The following is an 18,305-nucleotide window of genomic DNA, read 5'->3' as shown; positions in this document are numbered from 1 at the left end:
TCAAAAGACAAGAAAAAAGAAAAAGGAACACGGAGTCTTATGTACAAAGAAAATAAATAACCCGCTATGATGCCAAAATATCACACTCAGACCACGAAGGATAACATAGACGAGGACTTAAGGCAGGCATAAGCTGGTTGGTGCTGTAGGATGATGTGGCACTGGCTGGTGGGGCACTGGGTAAATCAGGCTCGGGGAACGATGGCGATGAGACCAGAAGACGAGGGGAAGATGAGGGGATGACGATGAGGAGCGATGTCTTCACAACTCTCCAAACTGGTCTTTTTGTCGAGAGTGATGAAACAGAGATGCTGTTCTTGTAAAGGTCCAACTCCAACTGCCACACGCATGTGCATACACAGCCTTCATCACTTGCTGGATCACACTCATGTATAGGACGACGCTCTCATTGGCCGCCCACTCGTGTGGGCAGGGCAACCTTTCGGAACGCCCCGCCCTATGGGGCAGCCCCTTGTGAAAGTGTTGCACCCCTCTTCAGGGCCCTACAGGTCACTCGTCCGCCGTGGGCCGTTGTCTTTTGGCCAAATAGCTTGGAATGTGCTCCATTAAAAGTACGTAGCGCTTTCCCCTGTGCCAAAGTTCTCCACCTAATCTCACCTGTATTTGAGGTTTTACACAACACAATCCAACATTACCTTAATCTTCTCTATTGTGTACAATCACGACCTTATCATTGGACGTTTTACCATACAACTTACCTCTGACACCCTCCTCGATCACATGATACATCCTATTCTTAACACAATCTATCTATGGAGTATGGATCACCATCCTCCCTCCAATAACAAGAATGTGTACATACAAGCTTCCACATGAGCATTTAAGATAGTGCTAAAAAAAATTAAAATTAAAGTACAAGGCAGGAGAGTAGCTTTGCTGAGCTATACAATAGCAATGATATCACGAAATGAAAAATAGAAGAGGATCCAATTACTGTCGAACCCTGCTATTCACGGATTCACCATTCGTGGACCCCACATATTTGCGGGTCATAAAGTGTGACCTGCTTCGACATTCGCGTTTCACGTATTCGTGGTTAAAAAAAAAATTATCATTCTTTTTTTGACACTTCAGGACTGACCTCCAATATCCACCTGAAAATTAGAAATCAGCCAACATCACAGCATCCCATAAAAAGGTGCAAAAATGGATCCCCTTAACTGCAGCCCAATTATCTTAATTCCAATCATCAGCAAGGGTCATGGAATCAATCATCGCAGCTGACATAACATCATTCATTTTCTCCGACGACCTCATCTCAGATCATCAATTCGGATTTACACCTGGTCACTCTACCTTGGACATGCTATTTCTACTCTCCCAACAATGGATGGAGGCCCTCAACATCAAATCATGAGATCTCTGGACATATCTCGAGCTTTTGATACCATCTGCTATCCTGCCTTGCTCTCCAAACTGTCTGCCTATAGAATCCAAGGCTGACTCCACTCTTGGATTACTAACTTCCTTCCCTCTCATAGACAAAGTGTGGTGCTCAATGGAACCCTTTCAACTCCTCTCCCTGTCAAGGCTGGATTACTCCAAGGTAGTGTTTTTGGCACCATATTATTCCTCATCTTCATCAGTGATCTCATGGACTGCAAAATCCTCTTTATCTCTTTGCCGACGACATCTCTCACCCCTCTTCCCTCAAATCAGACTTTGACAAAAATCACAAACTGTTCAAACAGAATTTTGCTTTAATATCCGCAATGCCCCACTCTGCATTCTCCCTTACCCCTCATCATTACCTACATCCCTTGTTTGTCCACCTCCATCTACTTTCTCCCTCTGCCCTGTTGTTATTGTTGTTGTTTCCCCTTTCTCCTGCTGTTCCCTTTGTTATGCAGTGTCCTGATTTATGTGTGATCGCTCTTCATGTAATTACAAAAAAAAACAACTTCAAAACAGTGCCCCGACATTTGCGACATTTTTCAGGAACGTACCAAGCTGTTAGTGTTCGTACCAAATTTGTATTCAAAAATATAACATTCAATTTAAATAAGTTGTTGCTCGATCATAAACTTACATTCCTGGACAGATTGACAGACATGAAACAATTGCTTAACCCCGATTTTCGCTTCGCGTGCTTGGGGTAAGAGCTGAAGCATAAATGTAGCTTTATTTCAAATTATAATTATTTGACAGCAGATTAAACTGGGGAGTGTGGGATGGGAGAGGGGGGGGGGGATAGCTCTCATCCAAGAAATTGAGTGCTTAATATCAATAACAAGCCATGTCAAAGGCATATGGGTAAACAATCAACATATGCTGCCTCACATACCTGCTCTTTCTCCAACATGTCAGCCTTCCTTAGAACTTTCATAGCATAGATATGGCCCGTGTCTTTCTTCTGCACCAAGCGCACCTATAAAAACAAAGCATTAAGTTTTAGCCTTTCCTTTGGTTAAAGGGAAAGTCATCAAATTTCAAAAAACGAGAAATACTACATCTGACCCTGATATAATTATTTACTTTACAGCCTTGTAAAATGTAAAATAATTAAAATAAAAAATAAAAATAAGTCACCATTAAAGATAAGATGCAACTACATTCTATTTTTCATAGTTGTTGTTAAGGTGGCAATCATTTGTCCATGATTGACTGCAAAACACGTGTGATGGCAGGTGGGTCTGTGAGTCAATTATTGGCGAAGAAACACACGGCCTCACATAGGCCATCTTGGCCAAGTCTTTTGTTTGGCATCAATATTAAACAAGAAAAAATTAACAACTTCATTAATCAAAGAGCTGATAGTTAAATGAGAAAAGATAAAAAATAAATTGGCATGAAATGCCATCTCTCTGGATAAAAGCAAAAAATGAAGCAATTAGTAACCTGCAGGTAAACTGTAGCTATCAGGATAGCTTAGAGCAGTGTTTCTCAAACTTTTTTGTCCCACGCCCCACTTTGATTTTCAAAAAAAAATCGTACGCCCTGCCATGATTGGAGACACTACAGTATATACTATATATGTATTCAAAAGGCTTTATTAAAACTTTATTGCAAATTTTATTCAATTGCTTCTAACTTCAATGGGAGCCCTGCCCTTGATGCTGGCTGCAGATTTGTTTGATTTGAGGAACCAATTTTATCAGTTTCAGCCTTAAATCACCACGTTTCGTGATTTCCAGTCGATTTCTCTTAGCTTGCAGCAAATCGGTAACAACACTGAATCCACATTCGACTAAATATGATGATGGAAAATTTAGCAATGCTTCCCTTGCCAAAGTAGTCAAGTTTGGGTATTTCTTTTTGCTCTCCTCAGACAGCCACATCATGGTTCCTTTGATCTTGAAAATAGTTTTGAATCCTCATTCCCCACCAAAATATTGCCACACCCCACTGGTGGGGCGTGCACCCCACCTTGAGAAACACTGGCTTAGAGGTAGAGCACTTGCCTTTGAACAGTCCAACCTGGGTTTGAATCATACATAACCAAGTGATAAACTGTCACCCTAATGTTCCGCATGCAGGGTGATGCATCACGGCGTGCGCATTAAGCCAGGTGTGCCTTCTGTCAGCATTCGTTAGTGGACGTTAAATATACTACAATGTCTTCAGAAAGAATAGGCAAATTATCGCCGGCACCTTGAACAAATTACAACTTCCTGCCTCGAAAACACCAAACAGGTTTGTGAAACACTTGGCCAAAAATAACGAAATAAAAAAAATAAAAAAAAATAAAAAAAAATTCCCCAGCAGACATGACAAGAATATATAATTTTAGCTGTTAGTATATAGTAGTAGTAGTGGTAGTGGTAGTAGTAGCACCTGCAGTTAAATTCTAACTGCAGATCTTATAAGATATGATGAATTCACCACAAAACAAACCGCAAAGTCTATCATGTGTGATACTGTCTTTAACAGGAAAGCACGAACCTCGCCAAAGGCTCCACGTCCAATAACCTTCAACGACTCAAAGTCTTCAAGACCCAACCTTGTTCGTTTGAGCCGAAGAAACTCTGTCTCCTTGCGCGCGTGGTTCTTTCTTTTGCTCTCTTTCTGCAGCCATAACAAGAGTAAAAATAAATAAATAAATTTGCAGGATGAACAACACGTCGACCTCGTTTCAACGACATCTTTACGGGCGCGACAATCACTTTTCCCATATTACCATACCGAAGACAAAGTGAAACTTCAGGTAACCGTGCCAAGCGGTTACCCAGTCTATTGACCAAGAAATGCTCTCATTCTACAATTGCCATGTAGTGGAAAGAAGATTCTGCAGCAAGCACAATTAATGACAAACGTGGGATATTGTGAAAATAAGTAAAACAAGACCGGCGAGCACCAACTCATGGAGCCAGCAATAGTGCGTTTCTTCCCTGAACAGGTAAACAGTTTGAATGTTCATAGAGCTCTCTCTGTAACGGGCATGGCCGAGTCGATCCAGAGTAAATGAGCAAGCAGAACGGCCATGGCGGTTGAACGAAAAACGCACAGAGTCAAGCCTTGTGCTCTCAGGAAAAAAAAAAATGGGATTTCTTCTTGGGAGATTTAAATGTGGATCACAATCATTTTCATATTCGGTTTTCAAATATGCAAGCTGAATCTTTATCTGAAGGTATGTTTGGGAAATCCGAACAAACTCCATCAATAACATCATCAACCGATCCACATGTTTGGTCAGTACGGAACGGGAAGCAAATTCACCCGTGTGATGTCATTACACAGTACCTCATCTTCAGACAGTCCCTCTTGGTCCATTACCCTCTCCAAGTTCTTTTGCCTGAAAAAGACAAATGAAACATCTTGGTTTCTGCAGGGACGACAAACTGTGATCATTTCCAATAAAGGTGTCGTGCATTTCCTTTGACATTGGCCAGTTCTCCGTCGGCAATGGTGGTTTTAAAGTTGGAATAATAGTTTGACGAGGCACACCAACAAAACGGTGGTCATTCATTGAAAATTTGCTCGATTTAAAAAACGCATTTTAAATAGTTGGGCTGTGGGGTGGGCTGGTGGGGGGCGGGGGGGAGGGAAGGTGTGAAAGGAAGGGGGTGCACAGACTCACCGTTGTTCCCGCTCGTCATGCTGCGTCTGAAGGTTGCAGTAAAAGTTTTCCAGGGTGACCTTTGTGCGTGTCACCTTGTCTTGCGTATACATGCTCATTGGAACGGTGGAGTTTGTCACCGCCATTGCCTGAACATGAATGGTGGAGTAGGAAAATGAAGCACAAATATAAAAAAAAAATTAAAATGAGAAAAACTCCGCAAAGATCTCCATCAATGAAGAACAGCTATGACAAATGCACATACTTTGCGAATCAATATGAAAGGTCTTACTTGGATGGGCAAGTTTCTCTTGCTGGGAAAGTTGCAAACGTCACTCACATTCATAAGAAAGGTTCCAAAACTGATCCGTTCAACTGCAGCCCTGATCAGCCTTTTCCTTATCGTTGGCAACATAAAGGAAGTCCATCATTGCAGCAGACCTCAGACACCACCTAATCTTTAACTCACTAATCTCTCACAACCAGTTTGGCTTCCGACATGGCCATTTCACCTTGGACATGCTATTCCTTCTGAAACAGCAGTGGATGCATGCACTGAACCAAAAGCAGGAGGTTCCGGCCATCTCTTGAGCCTTTGATACTTTCTGACATCAGGCCTCGATTTCTAAGCTATCTTAATTTGATATTTTGGTTACCTTGCTCAAGTGGGTGCCCGATTTCACCTTTCAACAGAAACTGTGGGTGGCCCTTGATGGTGTCCTTTTTTGTATGCAGAGTCGAGGCTCATGGAGGAGCTCCAACACAGAATGGACCGGGATGTAACAGAAGGAAAAGATCAGCAGGAAGAGGGGGGCGGGGGGAAGTGGGCACACCAACAGCAGGGTTGAGGGACAAAATAGAGGGAGACTTGGATGGATCATGGAAGTGGGGGCAAATGAGAAGAAGGGGACGACACGAGGGGTGAACAAGCTGGATACGGACACAAGTAGTGAATAAGATGAACACACCGTAAACTTCAAAATGGAAGGAAAAACTGGAAAATGTGAAAGCGGTGTGCTTAGGGATGGACGGTTAGTGGGGGTGGAAAAGATCATGGTCGTAGATGGGAGATGACCTGAGATTGTGGTGAACGTCTGTCTTGAAGCCCTGGAGAGAAGAATGAGGTTGAAGAGGTTGAGGAAGTTAGTTCCACAGGCGGCAGGGGAAGAAAAAAAAAGGAGGAACGAATAAGTTGAGATGAGCATCATGGTGTCCTGTCACATGATCTCATCTTTCATGGTGGGGTTCCACAAGGCAGAATCCTCAGACCTCCATTATTCTTGATCTGCAATCAATGATCTGTCAGATTCCCCTGAAAACAAACTTTACAATTTAGCCAATGACTCCATCCTATGCAGAACGATACAGGACAGTTGTGAAAGGCTGGCAGGCTGCTAAATCTCTTCACAGACCTGGACAAGATCGATGAACCTGCATGGAACATGCCATTCAACATAAGCAAGTCATACTTTCAAACTCTCTCTCCACAAGGATCAGCAATGAAACCATCCATTCAACTTCTCTGGACAGCCACTGGAAGAGGTGCCGCTTCCAAAATTCCTTCGCCTCACTGTCCACCATTATCTTTCATGGCAAGGTCATATTTCCAAGCTAGTTAGCTCGCATCAATGGCTCGTCATTTACTGGATATGCTACATAGAGCCAAGGCATTACTCAGCTGCAATAATCCCATTATGGTGTTCAAGGCTTGCACATGGAGCTGCATGGAATATTGGTCTGGTTCTCATCGATTTTCATCTTCCTCCTCCCCAGGTGGTCCAAAACAGTCTTCACACCATTGGAAAAACAACGTAGTTTAAAAGGAGGTCTTTTTTTTGCGTACATAGTTGAGGCTCATGGAAGAGCAAGTACACTGAACGGATCAGGATGGAACAGACAAACACAGGATGCAAAAAACGCGTGCATGGAGAAGGAAAACTGCAAAATGGGGAAACTGGAAAATTTGGAGGGATGTGGGTGGGGTTAACGAGGGTAGAAGAAATCATGGTTTTGGATTGGGGATGATGTGAGATGGCGGTGAAAGCTGTCTTGAAGACCTGGAGGGAAGAATGAGGTTGAAGGGCATGTGGAAGTTGATTCCACAGGTGAGGGGAAAATAAAAGTGGAACTAATGGGTGGAGGTGAGCAGTGATCCTGGATTTGGGTAGTTTTACCAAAAGAGGGTTGATGGCAGATCGTTTGAGCCCTGCAGAAACATGAGGGGGACAAAGTACAGAAAGAGCAGAGGGTGCAAGATCAGGAGACTACCGACCTGTCTGTGATAGCAAAGTGAAAATCCCAGACCCAGCTTCAGTGCAGGAGATTCCAATAATGTTGAAGGCCTTGGATTCCACAGTATCAAGTTGAGCAAGAGGTGAGGCAGGGGAGCCAGCCCAAAGGGGAGAGCAGTAGTTCATCAAGCTGCAGATGAAAGCCTTGTAAGTGGATAGTGCAGGTGTGCCAAGGAAGAACTTTGCACGATGGGAGATGCCCAGTCGGCGGCTGGCTTTGTCGGCCAACTTTGAAATGTGGCTTGCCCAAGAAAGATCATAGCTGATAAGTGAGACCCAGGAGTTTGAACAACTGAACTTCCTCCAGAGGATTGTTCAGAAAGGAGATGGGAAAGGGGAGAGGGGTGGAGGGGGAGAGTTTCAAGACGGTCCTTTCAGAGAGATCATGAGTGAGATTTGTCAGGATTGAAAGCCTTCTACTTAAGGCAGGAGGTGTATTCCCAAGGCACGTCACCATCACTTTCCCAGTGGCACCATGTTGGTAGGCTGTCTATTTTATACAAACTTGCATCTGGCCTCACTCCAACTGCCCTCAAATCATACGCTCCTCTGGAAGCCACAATCTGCTCACCTGGACAAACTTCAGACTGGTTTCCCCACCTGCTTTCATTAGTCCCTTTCTTCCCTCGATTGTGGAATCGTCTCCCTGTATCCATTATCTCGTCGGTCTCACTGCAATCTTTCAAATGCACTGCCCATCACTACCTCACATGCTTACCCCATACACATCCACGATCTCTTCTGCACATGCTGATTATTTCACATTCTTTTCCTCTCCAGGCCATTGTTACTCGTGTCTGTGGATTTTCCGACTACCACCCCCCCCCCCCCCCCGTTCTCCTTGTGCATGTCCATCCCCCATACCATTTGTTAGTTTTGTTGTTTCACTGCTACCCTTTGTTGTTTAGCTCCTCAATAACCTGAGACACTTGCATAAAAAGAAAAGAGCCCATTTCGTTTTGATGCCAGGTGACTGTGATCAACTGTTTGTTAGGTATGTATTGTCAACGTTATGTTGTACATAACGTTGACAATATAAATGGCATCAAAATTGTACTACCCAATCTTCAACAACCTCCTCCTTCTCTTCCTCCGCCACAATTCCATTCCCTCATTATTAAATACAAGCTGAAGTTCCCAGCGTCGTCCAGGTAAAGTCAATGAAATACACTAATGATTAAATTTGTGTTGCTCACTATCCTGGCACGGCCTCAGTGTCCAGAATATTTGAAGAAAAAATGTTCCAGGCAGTGAACCAACACTGAGAGGTTTGAATCTCTTTTCACTTTATTTTAAAACACTCCAAGTGTGACGGTAAAAATCGTACTTTTCTACACAAAACCACACCGTTCCGCCAGACAGGGAAAAGGAAAATCCACGCCCCCCTCCCAGCATTGACGCAACACGTGAGCAGAGCAAAAACATGCATGAGGCAAAACATTGGTGGAACATAAATACACATTCTACATTCAAATTTGGTGACATCACACCGAGACCAAATTCCTACAACTTCAACATACGATCTTCACAATACATATTACTCGATCATTCCCAGGTGGGGAAATGCAGGCAGTATAGAAGCACAAGACCTGATCGAGGCCTGAAGGCCAATTATCTGGTTTTATCTGGGGTCAATTTTTTTTTATCCAAACATAGCACTCGACCTTCCGCTGGATGAAAGAGGAGGCCATGCAAAGTTTGGTCGCACTGGTTCCTGCAGGGTCCGAATGCATAAATGAACAAACAAACAAACTTTCTTCTTTATATATTAGATAGCGGAGTACCCACCCTCGATCTAGGTGGGTCGAGTTTGGACATAACTTGCTGAAAAAAAGTAGAGTGTGGTTTGCAAGAAGACTGTAGAAGTTTGTGTGGTGTGCGCTTAAAAGGTTCTCGAGATGGTCTAAACTGTAGGTTCCAATAGTAGTTAGTGTCTAAGGCAGTGTTTCTCAACAGGGGTTCCCCGGAACCCTAGGGTTCCGCAAGAGGTCGCGAGGGGTTCCACGAGAAACAGTAATAAATAGGCTAATGTATTTTTGAGTAGTTTTTGTTTGATTTAATATTCGTAATTTTACTAAACACGTACGGCATATTGTTGGAAACTCCTTGGTTATTATAATAGAGGCTTCAACCTCTTATATTATTTACAATTATAACAACCATAGGGATGTATTTAACGATGTCTATATGGCACCAGTGTGAAACCGCCATCACTGGTTAGTGGACGTCCTGTACGCGGCGGATTCGTGTATCATTGAGTGACTGAATCAAGTATGGGACGCATGCACGGTGTCCATCTATCTTCTCTGTGCTTCCTAGTGTGAAGTCAGTCTCTCTCAGTCACTCTCACTCTCACTCTCACTCTCACTCTCTCAGTTCTTCTGTTTACCTCTAATGCTTCAGCTTTATTTGTTTAAGTTTTGTTTATCAAGTTACATGAGGCGTAACCTCTTACACCTCTTATATGTTGCTTTCAACCTCTTACATGTGAGCAAGCCTTTTCTTATTTAACAAGTATCAAAAGCAAAGACAGAAATCGTCCCCTTTCAGTTGAAAATGAAATCCGTGTGCGTTTATCGTTCGACCTCAAATTAAGTATTTGTGTAGCAAAAGACAAGCACAGGTTTCACACTAGAGGAGTAAATTTCAATATTAAATGAGGTTGAAAATAACATTTACTGGCCCACATATTTATTCATAGGACAATGTACCTTGATTTATCTTATGCCTTTTCAAAATTGTCAATAAACGATGTTATTGTAATAGTTATATACTTTCGTTATGTTTATATGTGTTATACGTATGTGATATTGGTTGTTTATGTATATTTTTTTGTGTGTGTGTTTACAGATATTTTTTTGTGAATTAAAACCTCGGTGTGAGGTCTCATATACAAGCAGTATGTTTTTTTTTTCATTGCCAATAAATTTGACAAAAAGGGGGTCATTTTTTCCTTAAACCAGGTCTCCGAAAAAAAAGATATTATATTTACCACGAGAACTACGATAAAAATATAAAAGAGCGAGATATTAATAATGGTATATAATAATTTTTATGCAGGGGTTCCCTGAGACATAAACTATTTCAAGGGTTCCACAAGGGTAAAAAGGTTCAGAAATGCTGGTCCAAGGGGTCAAAAGGATCGAATCTCTCAAACATGTACAAAGGGTCTAAAAAGGTTCAAGTGGTCTAAAGCCCCCAATGGTTAAGGGTCCAAGCTGTCTAATTTGTCTGAAAGGTGTATGGGGTAAAAATGTTGTTATGGTCTGAGGGGTCTAAAAAGATGTTCACGAAACTTCACCACATGGTAAAGTTTGTCATAAGCAAGAAGCATATTGTTTTGAGGTCATCATCGGCCAAAAGGTCAATATGGGCCGAATTTATAAAATTGTCAATTCTCATTGAATTGACGTAAAATTTGAACAGCATTTTCATATCTCCTCACTGAATTCAACAAACAAGTATTTTTGAGGTCAACATATATGTCAAATTTCGAAAATGGTCACTGTTCGGTCTCATCGACTTGAAATTTGGTCATTGAATTCAACTACCAATTAATTTAAAGGTCAAATTTGTTTTATGGGTTTCGCAAGTATCGTGCTCTGCAAGACATCTTTCTTGTTTGTTTGTTTGTTTGTTTGTTTGTGAAGAGGATATCTCAAAAAGTTATGGACGGATTTGGATAAAATTTGGTGGGCAGATTGGTGTGTTGCAAGGCCGAACTGATTAGATTTTGGTGAAGATCCAGATCCGAGAATTTTTGAAGTGATTCTTCACATTTGAGAGATAGGGCTCAACTAATATGGAGCACGATATCTCAAAAAGTTGTGGACGGATTCGTACAAAACTTGGTGAACAGGTTGGGTGTGTGATGAGAATGAGGATGAGGACGAGTTGATTCGAATCAATATCCTGATACGAGAATTATTTGATATTTTAAATGATTCTTCACCATTGATAGGCTGGGCCAAAAACGATAAATAGCATGATATTTCAAAAAAGGTATTGAGCTCGATATGTTCTCGTGTATCAGGAATTGCGTGGCGGAGGTATGCTCTCGACTGAATGCCCTGAATTAATGGTACTGTTTCACATTGCTTGGCAGCCTTGTTGGATTGAACGAAAACATTAAAACAATTCCATTTTGAATCGTTTAATCGATTGATGCAAAAACTTCATACATATTCGAGAAGCCAAGTGGAATGCAGGTCGAAATTTTAAACGTCATCGGTTATGTGGTCTGGCAATGTATACGTGTCAATCATGGTTGAAATCCCTTGAGTGGTTCATAAGTTATTGCAGTAACACAAATTTTGAATTATAAGGGCACTTGACCATAGGGCTATGGCCTTTAACCTTAACCGCTCCCCCCCCCCCAACTCCCTCACTGGGATGCCCTTCCACCAAACACCTACACCCCAATGAGCCACATTCCCAGTCCATCCCCAAATTATTGCACCTTTCCAATAAAGATCTCCTTACTTCTCTCAGCACCAGCATGGGAACACCATCCCATTCCAAATCATCTGAATCCCCACGTCTAAATAAAAGTGTGGGGGGGGGGGGGGTATGAAACACGCTAAACTGACGTTTCTTTTTCATTTCCAATGAAACCCGAAGCCAGCAATGAAACCCAAACATCAAAAAAATCTCCAAGGGCCTGCCTTCACACATGCTCCCACATGCAGCACTCCCTGCTTACCCCGAGCGAGGATCACACTCACTCTACACTGGGGAAGCCGCTCTGGTTCTATCCCTAACAAGTCAATCTCTGGCAACTTCCCCATACGCATCCCTGCACCTCACTCAACATCCTTACTACTACACCCACTCACACCGACTCGCTCGCATTCCCCCACACGCGTGCCAGCATGCGCGGGCCACAAAGCTTCAACCTCACGGCATGGCAGCAAACCGTGCGCCAAGGCACATGGCTCATGTACCACCCATTCGGTTTCCACTACAACAACCTGCTCTGTGACCCCGGGTGCAGATATGGACTACTCACGCACGTGACCTGTACACCGCACACACTAAAGCACGCACACCTCCCTGTGGGGAGAATCATCCAGCCTTCTGATTTGATATGTGGTCCCCCGTATCCCCGTGAACACAATTTCCAATGGTGTCCTTCTCTCCTGTCCATGGCAATGGCCAGCTATGCCCCATGATCGTGCTTCTCTGCCGGCTCCTCCGGCATGGATTCTTGTACCACTTGCACCTGTGGGCCACACACGTATCGTACTTCTTCACCCCCAACCCCCTCCCCTCCGGCGAGTCATGTCGAAGTGACCGTACAGGTCAGGTGAGTCAACGGCTCCAGCTCAGATCACAGCTTTCGATCTTTACTTCCGCACTTGTTGTAACCATTAAGCCAGCCAAGCCATACGTTGATCGACGATCACGTGACTGATCAAATGATGCCAAGCAAACCTTATTCACGTGACTTGATCTTATCCAGCAGTGTTAATCGCAACAAATCCACACTTTACAGGATTTGCACAAACCATCAGATGAAGCCACTCAGGACAAGCAGAATTCACCTGAGACAAAGTGTATTTAAAATAAATGGCATGGGGAGGAATTTACAAAGGAAGCAATGAGATAATCACAAAGAGAACAATCCTTAACCCACTACCACTAAACACACCCACAAACCAACAATGAATGGCAGATCCAAAAAAAGAAAATACTCTAACTTAATGTCCTTCAGACTCATACCAAGCAGAAAGACTTCGGGAAATCACAAGACACCGGGTTGGTCAGGCAAACCCGAGGCATCGCTTGGTAGGAGGAATCCAGTCCTGATGCAGCAGGTATGGCTGACGTCCCATGCTGGCTGAGGAGATTGGGGGAGACGTGACTCGGCAGTTTGTCCTGCCATCCAACACAGCGAGCGGGACCAAGGACACGGTGGGCTCCTCCGCAGTGCAGCATAGCACACAGGAATCGGAACACCAACTCTTCTTCATCCCTGCTTTCTAGCCTTTATCCCCTTGGGATGTTAGGTCACTTGTGACGCGACGCACCCCTCCCCTCTCACTCACCATTGCTCGCTGGTGGCTTAGTCGGTGGGACGAACCCTTTCCAACCCTTCAGTCACCGATGACTCGGGGGGGGCTCGGTTATTGCTGTGGGACAAGACTTGTCTTTCCCTACAATAGCGCTCAGACCGTACGAGCGCTAAGAAAAAGAAAAGAGACATTAAAGCCAGATAACAAAGGATAGAAACATCAAAGAAATGGGGTCAAATGGCTTGATAATTTTAGACATTTCAAAACTACACAAAATATCAACATATCTAATATCACATTTAATTACTTCTGCAATTACTCTAAATCTTCAACAAGGAAATTACCGTCATAATAAGCACTACCAGGGGTACTCGGCATTACCTGGTGCTGTTCTCATCCGGTTGGAATTTTGATGAGATCAAATTTTGTTTGTATTTTCTTTTGTATTATTTAAAGGAACCTAAAACGCTTCCCCACACCCACATGGGAATGGGGTCAGGGATCATTTAATAATGTTGTGGGCCGGGTATCGGCGACGAGCAAGACCGCTAGTTGGAGCAGCAGAGTGGACTCTACCGAACACACGGAATTCAGATCGTTACCCTCGGATAACTCCGAAGGTACGGGTCCTTTTCAGGACCTTGAATCGTCAATAATTCAGCCACGTGGGACAGGGTTATTTGCCAAAACTTGAAAATACCTAGAGACCCACGTGGCGAGCTACCGAGGAATCCACACCCTCGACGGAGCTCGAACGGGACGAGCTGTAACCGTGCTCGACCCGTGCGTAACCCGAGCGGATGGTTACCGAGGTCCCATCGGTCCAAATGCACAACTACTACAGCAACGGCCTTTTTAATTCTCCCAACATGCACCATGCTAAGCCAATGAAGGAAAGGACAGAAACGAGCTGAAACATTCAACAAATGGATTTTTATTTACAATAGGGGGGGGGGGGGTGGAGGAATACGGAAGAGCAGAGTTAAACCGACTAAGCAATGCATTCATGTACAGCAAAAAGTACTTAACAATTCCTACTTATAGACGGGCCCACACACAGATGCACACCCAAGAGAAACGGACACAAATTGTCTTTATTCGGCTCTCCAGTCGTGGAGGATAGTTCGGCTGGGAGTCAGGACAGCTGGCTACCTGCCTGCAAGAGCATGGCTGGATGTCCACCCCTTCCCGGAGCTCGGGTCGCCAAAAGACAGACCAGGGCAGCCAGACGCAGACCAGCGCCAGCGGCAAGATGAGACCAGCACAGACTCAGTGGCAGGACGAGACCAGAAGAACCGCGACAGGACGAGACCAGAAAAACCAACGTAGACTCACTCGATGACCGCGCCGTCCGTCTATTTCTTCTCTAACCCCCCCCCCCCGGGTCGGGGGAGGGGGACGTGTCACGTCACCGCACCCCTCATTCGCCGGGGGAAATCGGTCGTCTCCGTGATTGGTCGGGGGGCATGTCGGGGTGTCACAGTGGACCGCCCCTCAAACAGGGAGAGGAAGATGGTCCTGCGTGGGCTGTGCTCATTGGCCAACCGCCGGGGAACTCGCTCGCATCTCCCTGATTGGGCGAGAGAGAGGCCAGGCCCTTTTGAACTCTGCCCACCGCGAGCGTTATGGCATCAGGATGGAGCGAAGGTGCTGTTGTCGGTGAAGGTGATGTAAAAATCCTATCTATCAAATGACTGCGCAGCACACGTACACTTAATTCCCATTAGACATCGGGGATGGATTCCAACTCGAAACACATACTTATCGAAATAACTAAGCTACGGGGACGGCTGTCTGTCTGTGTGCACAAGGCTTCCAAATCTGTAACAATATTACCTTTCACATGGCTACAAAGCAAGAATAAAAAATAATGATAAAAATTCAACTTCATTTTTTAAAATTATCAAAAAAATATTTTTGCCTAAAACACTCCCCGACAATCACTGATGAACCTCTGAAATTTTGACCATCTCTGAGAAAAATGACCACACAGATATCAAGGCCTGGTGTTGGCTTCGTGGTTAGGGTGGCTGGCTTGAGATCTTAGGGTCCTGAGTTTGAGCCCATGTTTTTTAACCATTGAATTAACACCAGGTGGGGTTAACTCAGCCTGTCATCCTTCTGAGGTTGGTGACATGAAGACCAGTATACTGGAAATCGGGGCATTGCATCAGCGGCATATCCGCACCCTCAACCAATGATGCTACCCGTAGCCTTGTGCTGCATACGAAGGAGGAGAAGGAGATCGACATCTCTCTTATAGTAGATATTTATTCACCTAAACCCAAAGAGTCGACGTTTCCACGACAATATGAATGCACAGACTGCACATCCAAACTCCTCTCTACCTGTATGCATTGGCAACTGCAATATAAAACAACAGCATATTGGTTGAACAGCCCTACACATGCAGCTGCCCTTGGAAAATAAATCAAGTCACATGGAAAGATTTCACACAGTTAGGAAAATGCTCAGAAAATAAAAACATTAATTCTTAAAAATAAAAATAAAATAATTTTATTTTTTGCAATTTTGATAAATATTCACCAATAATTAAAACACATCAGGGTACACACAATGATGAAACCCGCAAATGGAGATAACAACCAACATGAAAGGCAAAGGGTACTTCAATGATAGAATGCATACCGGCTGAGCACAGGGAAAGGTAGTGTGAATATTGTCGCGGTCTTGGCGGTTAGGTTAATCCCCCCAACCCATAGTGGTCGACGGGAGGTTAACACCGACCAGGACGGATCAGAGCGGTTTTCTTTCAAGGCGAACACGTGATCCTCAGAGATTATGGCGCAAGTGGGAAGGGAATTGTGGCGTGGAGGGAGCAGACGGAAGCAGAGCACAAGGGGTTTATACTTGAACCCATGACAAATACATGGACACCAGCAACTTAAAATAAACACGGTGATTTAATGAAAATAGATCAAATATTTACAAGGGTAATCATTCAAAATATAATAATACAACGTGAGGTCAATTAAAGTCTAAAGTCGAGGCACCTCTACACACAGACTTTAATACAGACAAGGGGAAAACTAAATAAAAGAAAATCCTCCCTTTATTCTGGTACTTAACATGGTCCAGAGATGGTCTCTGTGGAACTTTGTGATCGAGCCGCTTCGTCCTGCATGGGAAGATGTGCCCAAAATGGTGTTATGCCGCTCTCTAGGCAGGAAACGTATGTGAGGTAATTCGTGAAGCGGTCGGTATTCAACACCAGGGATAACCAACCGCCGTGCGGCTTCTTTTCATGAACGAATATGCCCAATGTTCTTCTCTTACACGAGGTCTGCTCACAATGATCGCACACCTTCCTTGTCGAACATATGACGAGACGATCTCTGGGTCCCCGTGATAAGGCCACGAGGCACGTTCTCCGTCCCTCCTCTGAAATGTACACACTTCACCGCTCAGCCGAACAGTCAATGACGAGCATCTTGCCCAGCACACGGGCAAATTTACAATGACACGAAGATGACACGAAGATGACACGAAGATGACACGAAGATGACACGAAGATGACACGAGAATCGTGTAGCCATTTTGTCATGCCGAGAGGAGGGCAAAAACGAGATCATCTATCTCAGTCACGTTCCTCTCACAACTACTGTCTGCGCTTCGATCATGCCCCCCCCTCTTCACCCTTCTCATGTCACACTCACCAATCATAAGCCTCGGGGGCATGACTTGCTGGTATAAAGCCGGGAAGGTGGGGCTTCTCGCTTGCTTGGACGTGTGGCATGTTATTATGGTTGTTGTTGTTATAAAAACATAAAACATAATTCTTTCACTCCTGGCTTGTAAATGCAAAAATGTAGAAAAAGGTCAGTCACAGCCCTGGGGCAATGACATACTGAGGGTAATTGACCTTAATCCCTATCTAATCAACACAGCACCACCTCCTGTGTGGTGACAAGTAACACTGAAGCTCACAGTTAAGCCTGGTGTTGGCTTAGTGGTTTGGGTGGCGGCTTGGGATCCTCGGGTCCTGAGTTCAAGCCCCGTTGGCCGCTGAATTTAAAATACACCAGGAGGTTGACTCAGGCTGTCATCCTTCCGAGGTCGGTAAACTGAGCACCAGTGTACTGGTAAGGGGGACACTGCATCAGAGGCATAGCTGCGTCCCAACCAATGATGCAACCAGCAGCCACCGGCTGCACTCAATGGAGAGAGGGAGATCCCTACTTGATTTACATCGAGATGTCTCCTACATTTCCACTGACCAAGCAACTCCATACAATCCTCTGAAATTCTTCTATCTACCCCCACAACCGTAATAATATATTGTTGTGAATCTGGAAGCCATGAGCACACTCAACATACAGGTCCTATAGCTCCGTTATATCGATAAGTAAATGTGGATAGATAGCTTTCCGTCCCTTGTCTAATGGGTGATTAAATGTAAACGCGCTGCGTAGTTATTTTGATAGTTAGGGTTTTTCTTTTATTTTTACATCAACAACATCAACGCCGCCAACACCGCATTACCCTCACCTTCACCTCGCTCTGGCCGACGTCATGGTGGGCGGAGTTCAAGGAGGAGCCCTGCGGCGGCCCTCGACCAATCAGCATGCAACGAGTGAGGTGACCGTCACCCGGCCAATCAGACTTCCCCGACTGTGTGAGGGGCGGTCCATGCGATGTCACCACGCCCCCGGGCCAATCAAGGAGTTTGCCACCCATTTTGGCCAGTGGGAAAGACGACAAGCGATTTGCGTGCCGAAACCAGCCAGTGAGAGAGGGAGGTTCGCGAGGAGGCCCCCCCCCCACCCCCGAAGAGAAGGGTAAAATTATGGGCGCGGTCTGCACGCGCAGAGAGTTTTTTTTCTGGCAAGAAGTAAGCATCTACGCACAAAAGGTGGTTGAGAGAGAAAGCGTCTGCGCACGGAGTGGTCGGTGGAACGGAAGGTCTTCTCTTGCCAGCCTTCACCCTGCCGACTTCCGTTAGCCTGGAGCCCGGTCGTGAGG

General features: G+C 44.6%; 1 protein-coding gene across 4 annotated transcripts in view; it reads right to left on the bottom strand.

Annotated features, from left to right (window-relative positions):
* LOC147025924 (serine/threonine-protein kinase 38-like) overlaps positions 1-18,305 on the bottom strand; it is a 48,343-nt gene that overhangs the window by 26,889 nt on the left and 3,149 nt on the right. For 2 of the 4 annotated variants that reach the window (XM_085880829.1, XM_085880833.1), the window contains 5 exons: positions 13,356-13,491; positions 5,039-5,166; positions 4,702-4,753; positions 3,904-4,026; positions 2,306-2,389 (listed from right to left, as the gene is read on the bottom strand). In XM_085880829.1, coding sequence (XP_085736955.1) covers positions 2,306-2,389; positions 3,904-4,026; positions 4,702-4,753; positions 5,039-5,166; positions 13,356-13,358 — 390 coding nt within the window. In that variant the 5' untranslated portion in view covers positions 13,359-13,491. Of the gene's footprint in view, positions 1-2,305; positions 2,390-3,903; positions 4,027-4,701; positions 4,754-5,038; positions 5,167-13,355; positions 13,492-15,971; positions 16,725-18,305 lie in introns of those variants that run through there. The other 2 variants (XM_085880831.1, XM_085880830.1) reach the window with 2 other exon arrangements.

The sequence above is a fragment of the Eptatretus burgeri genome, chromosome 5 (genome assembly GCF_056783735.1).
Source record: "Eptatretus burgeri isolate ZD-2024b chromosome 5, Ebu_testis_v1, whole genome shotgun sequence".
Lineage (NCBI taxonomy): Eukaryota > Metazoa > Chordata > Myxini > Myxiniformes > Myxinidae > Eptatretus > Eptatretus burgeri.
This window is presented reverse-complemented; position numbering and strand designations above follow the sequence as displayed.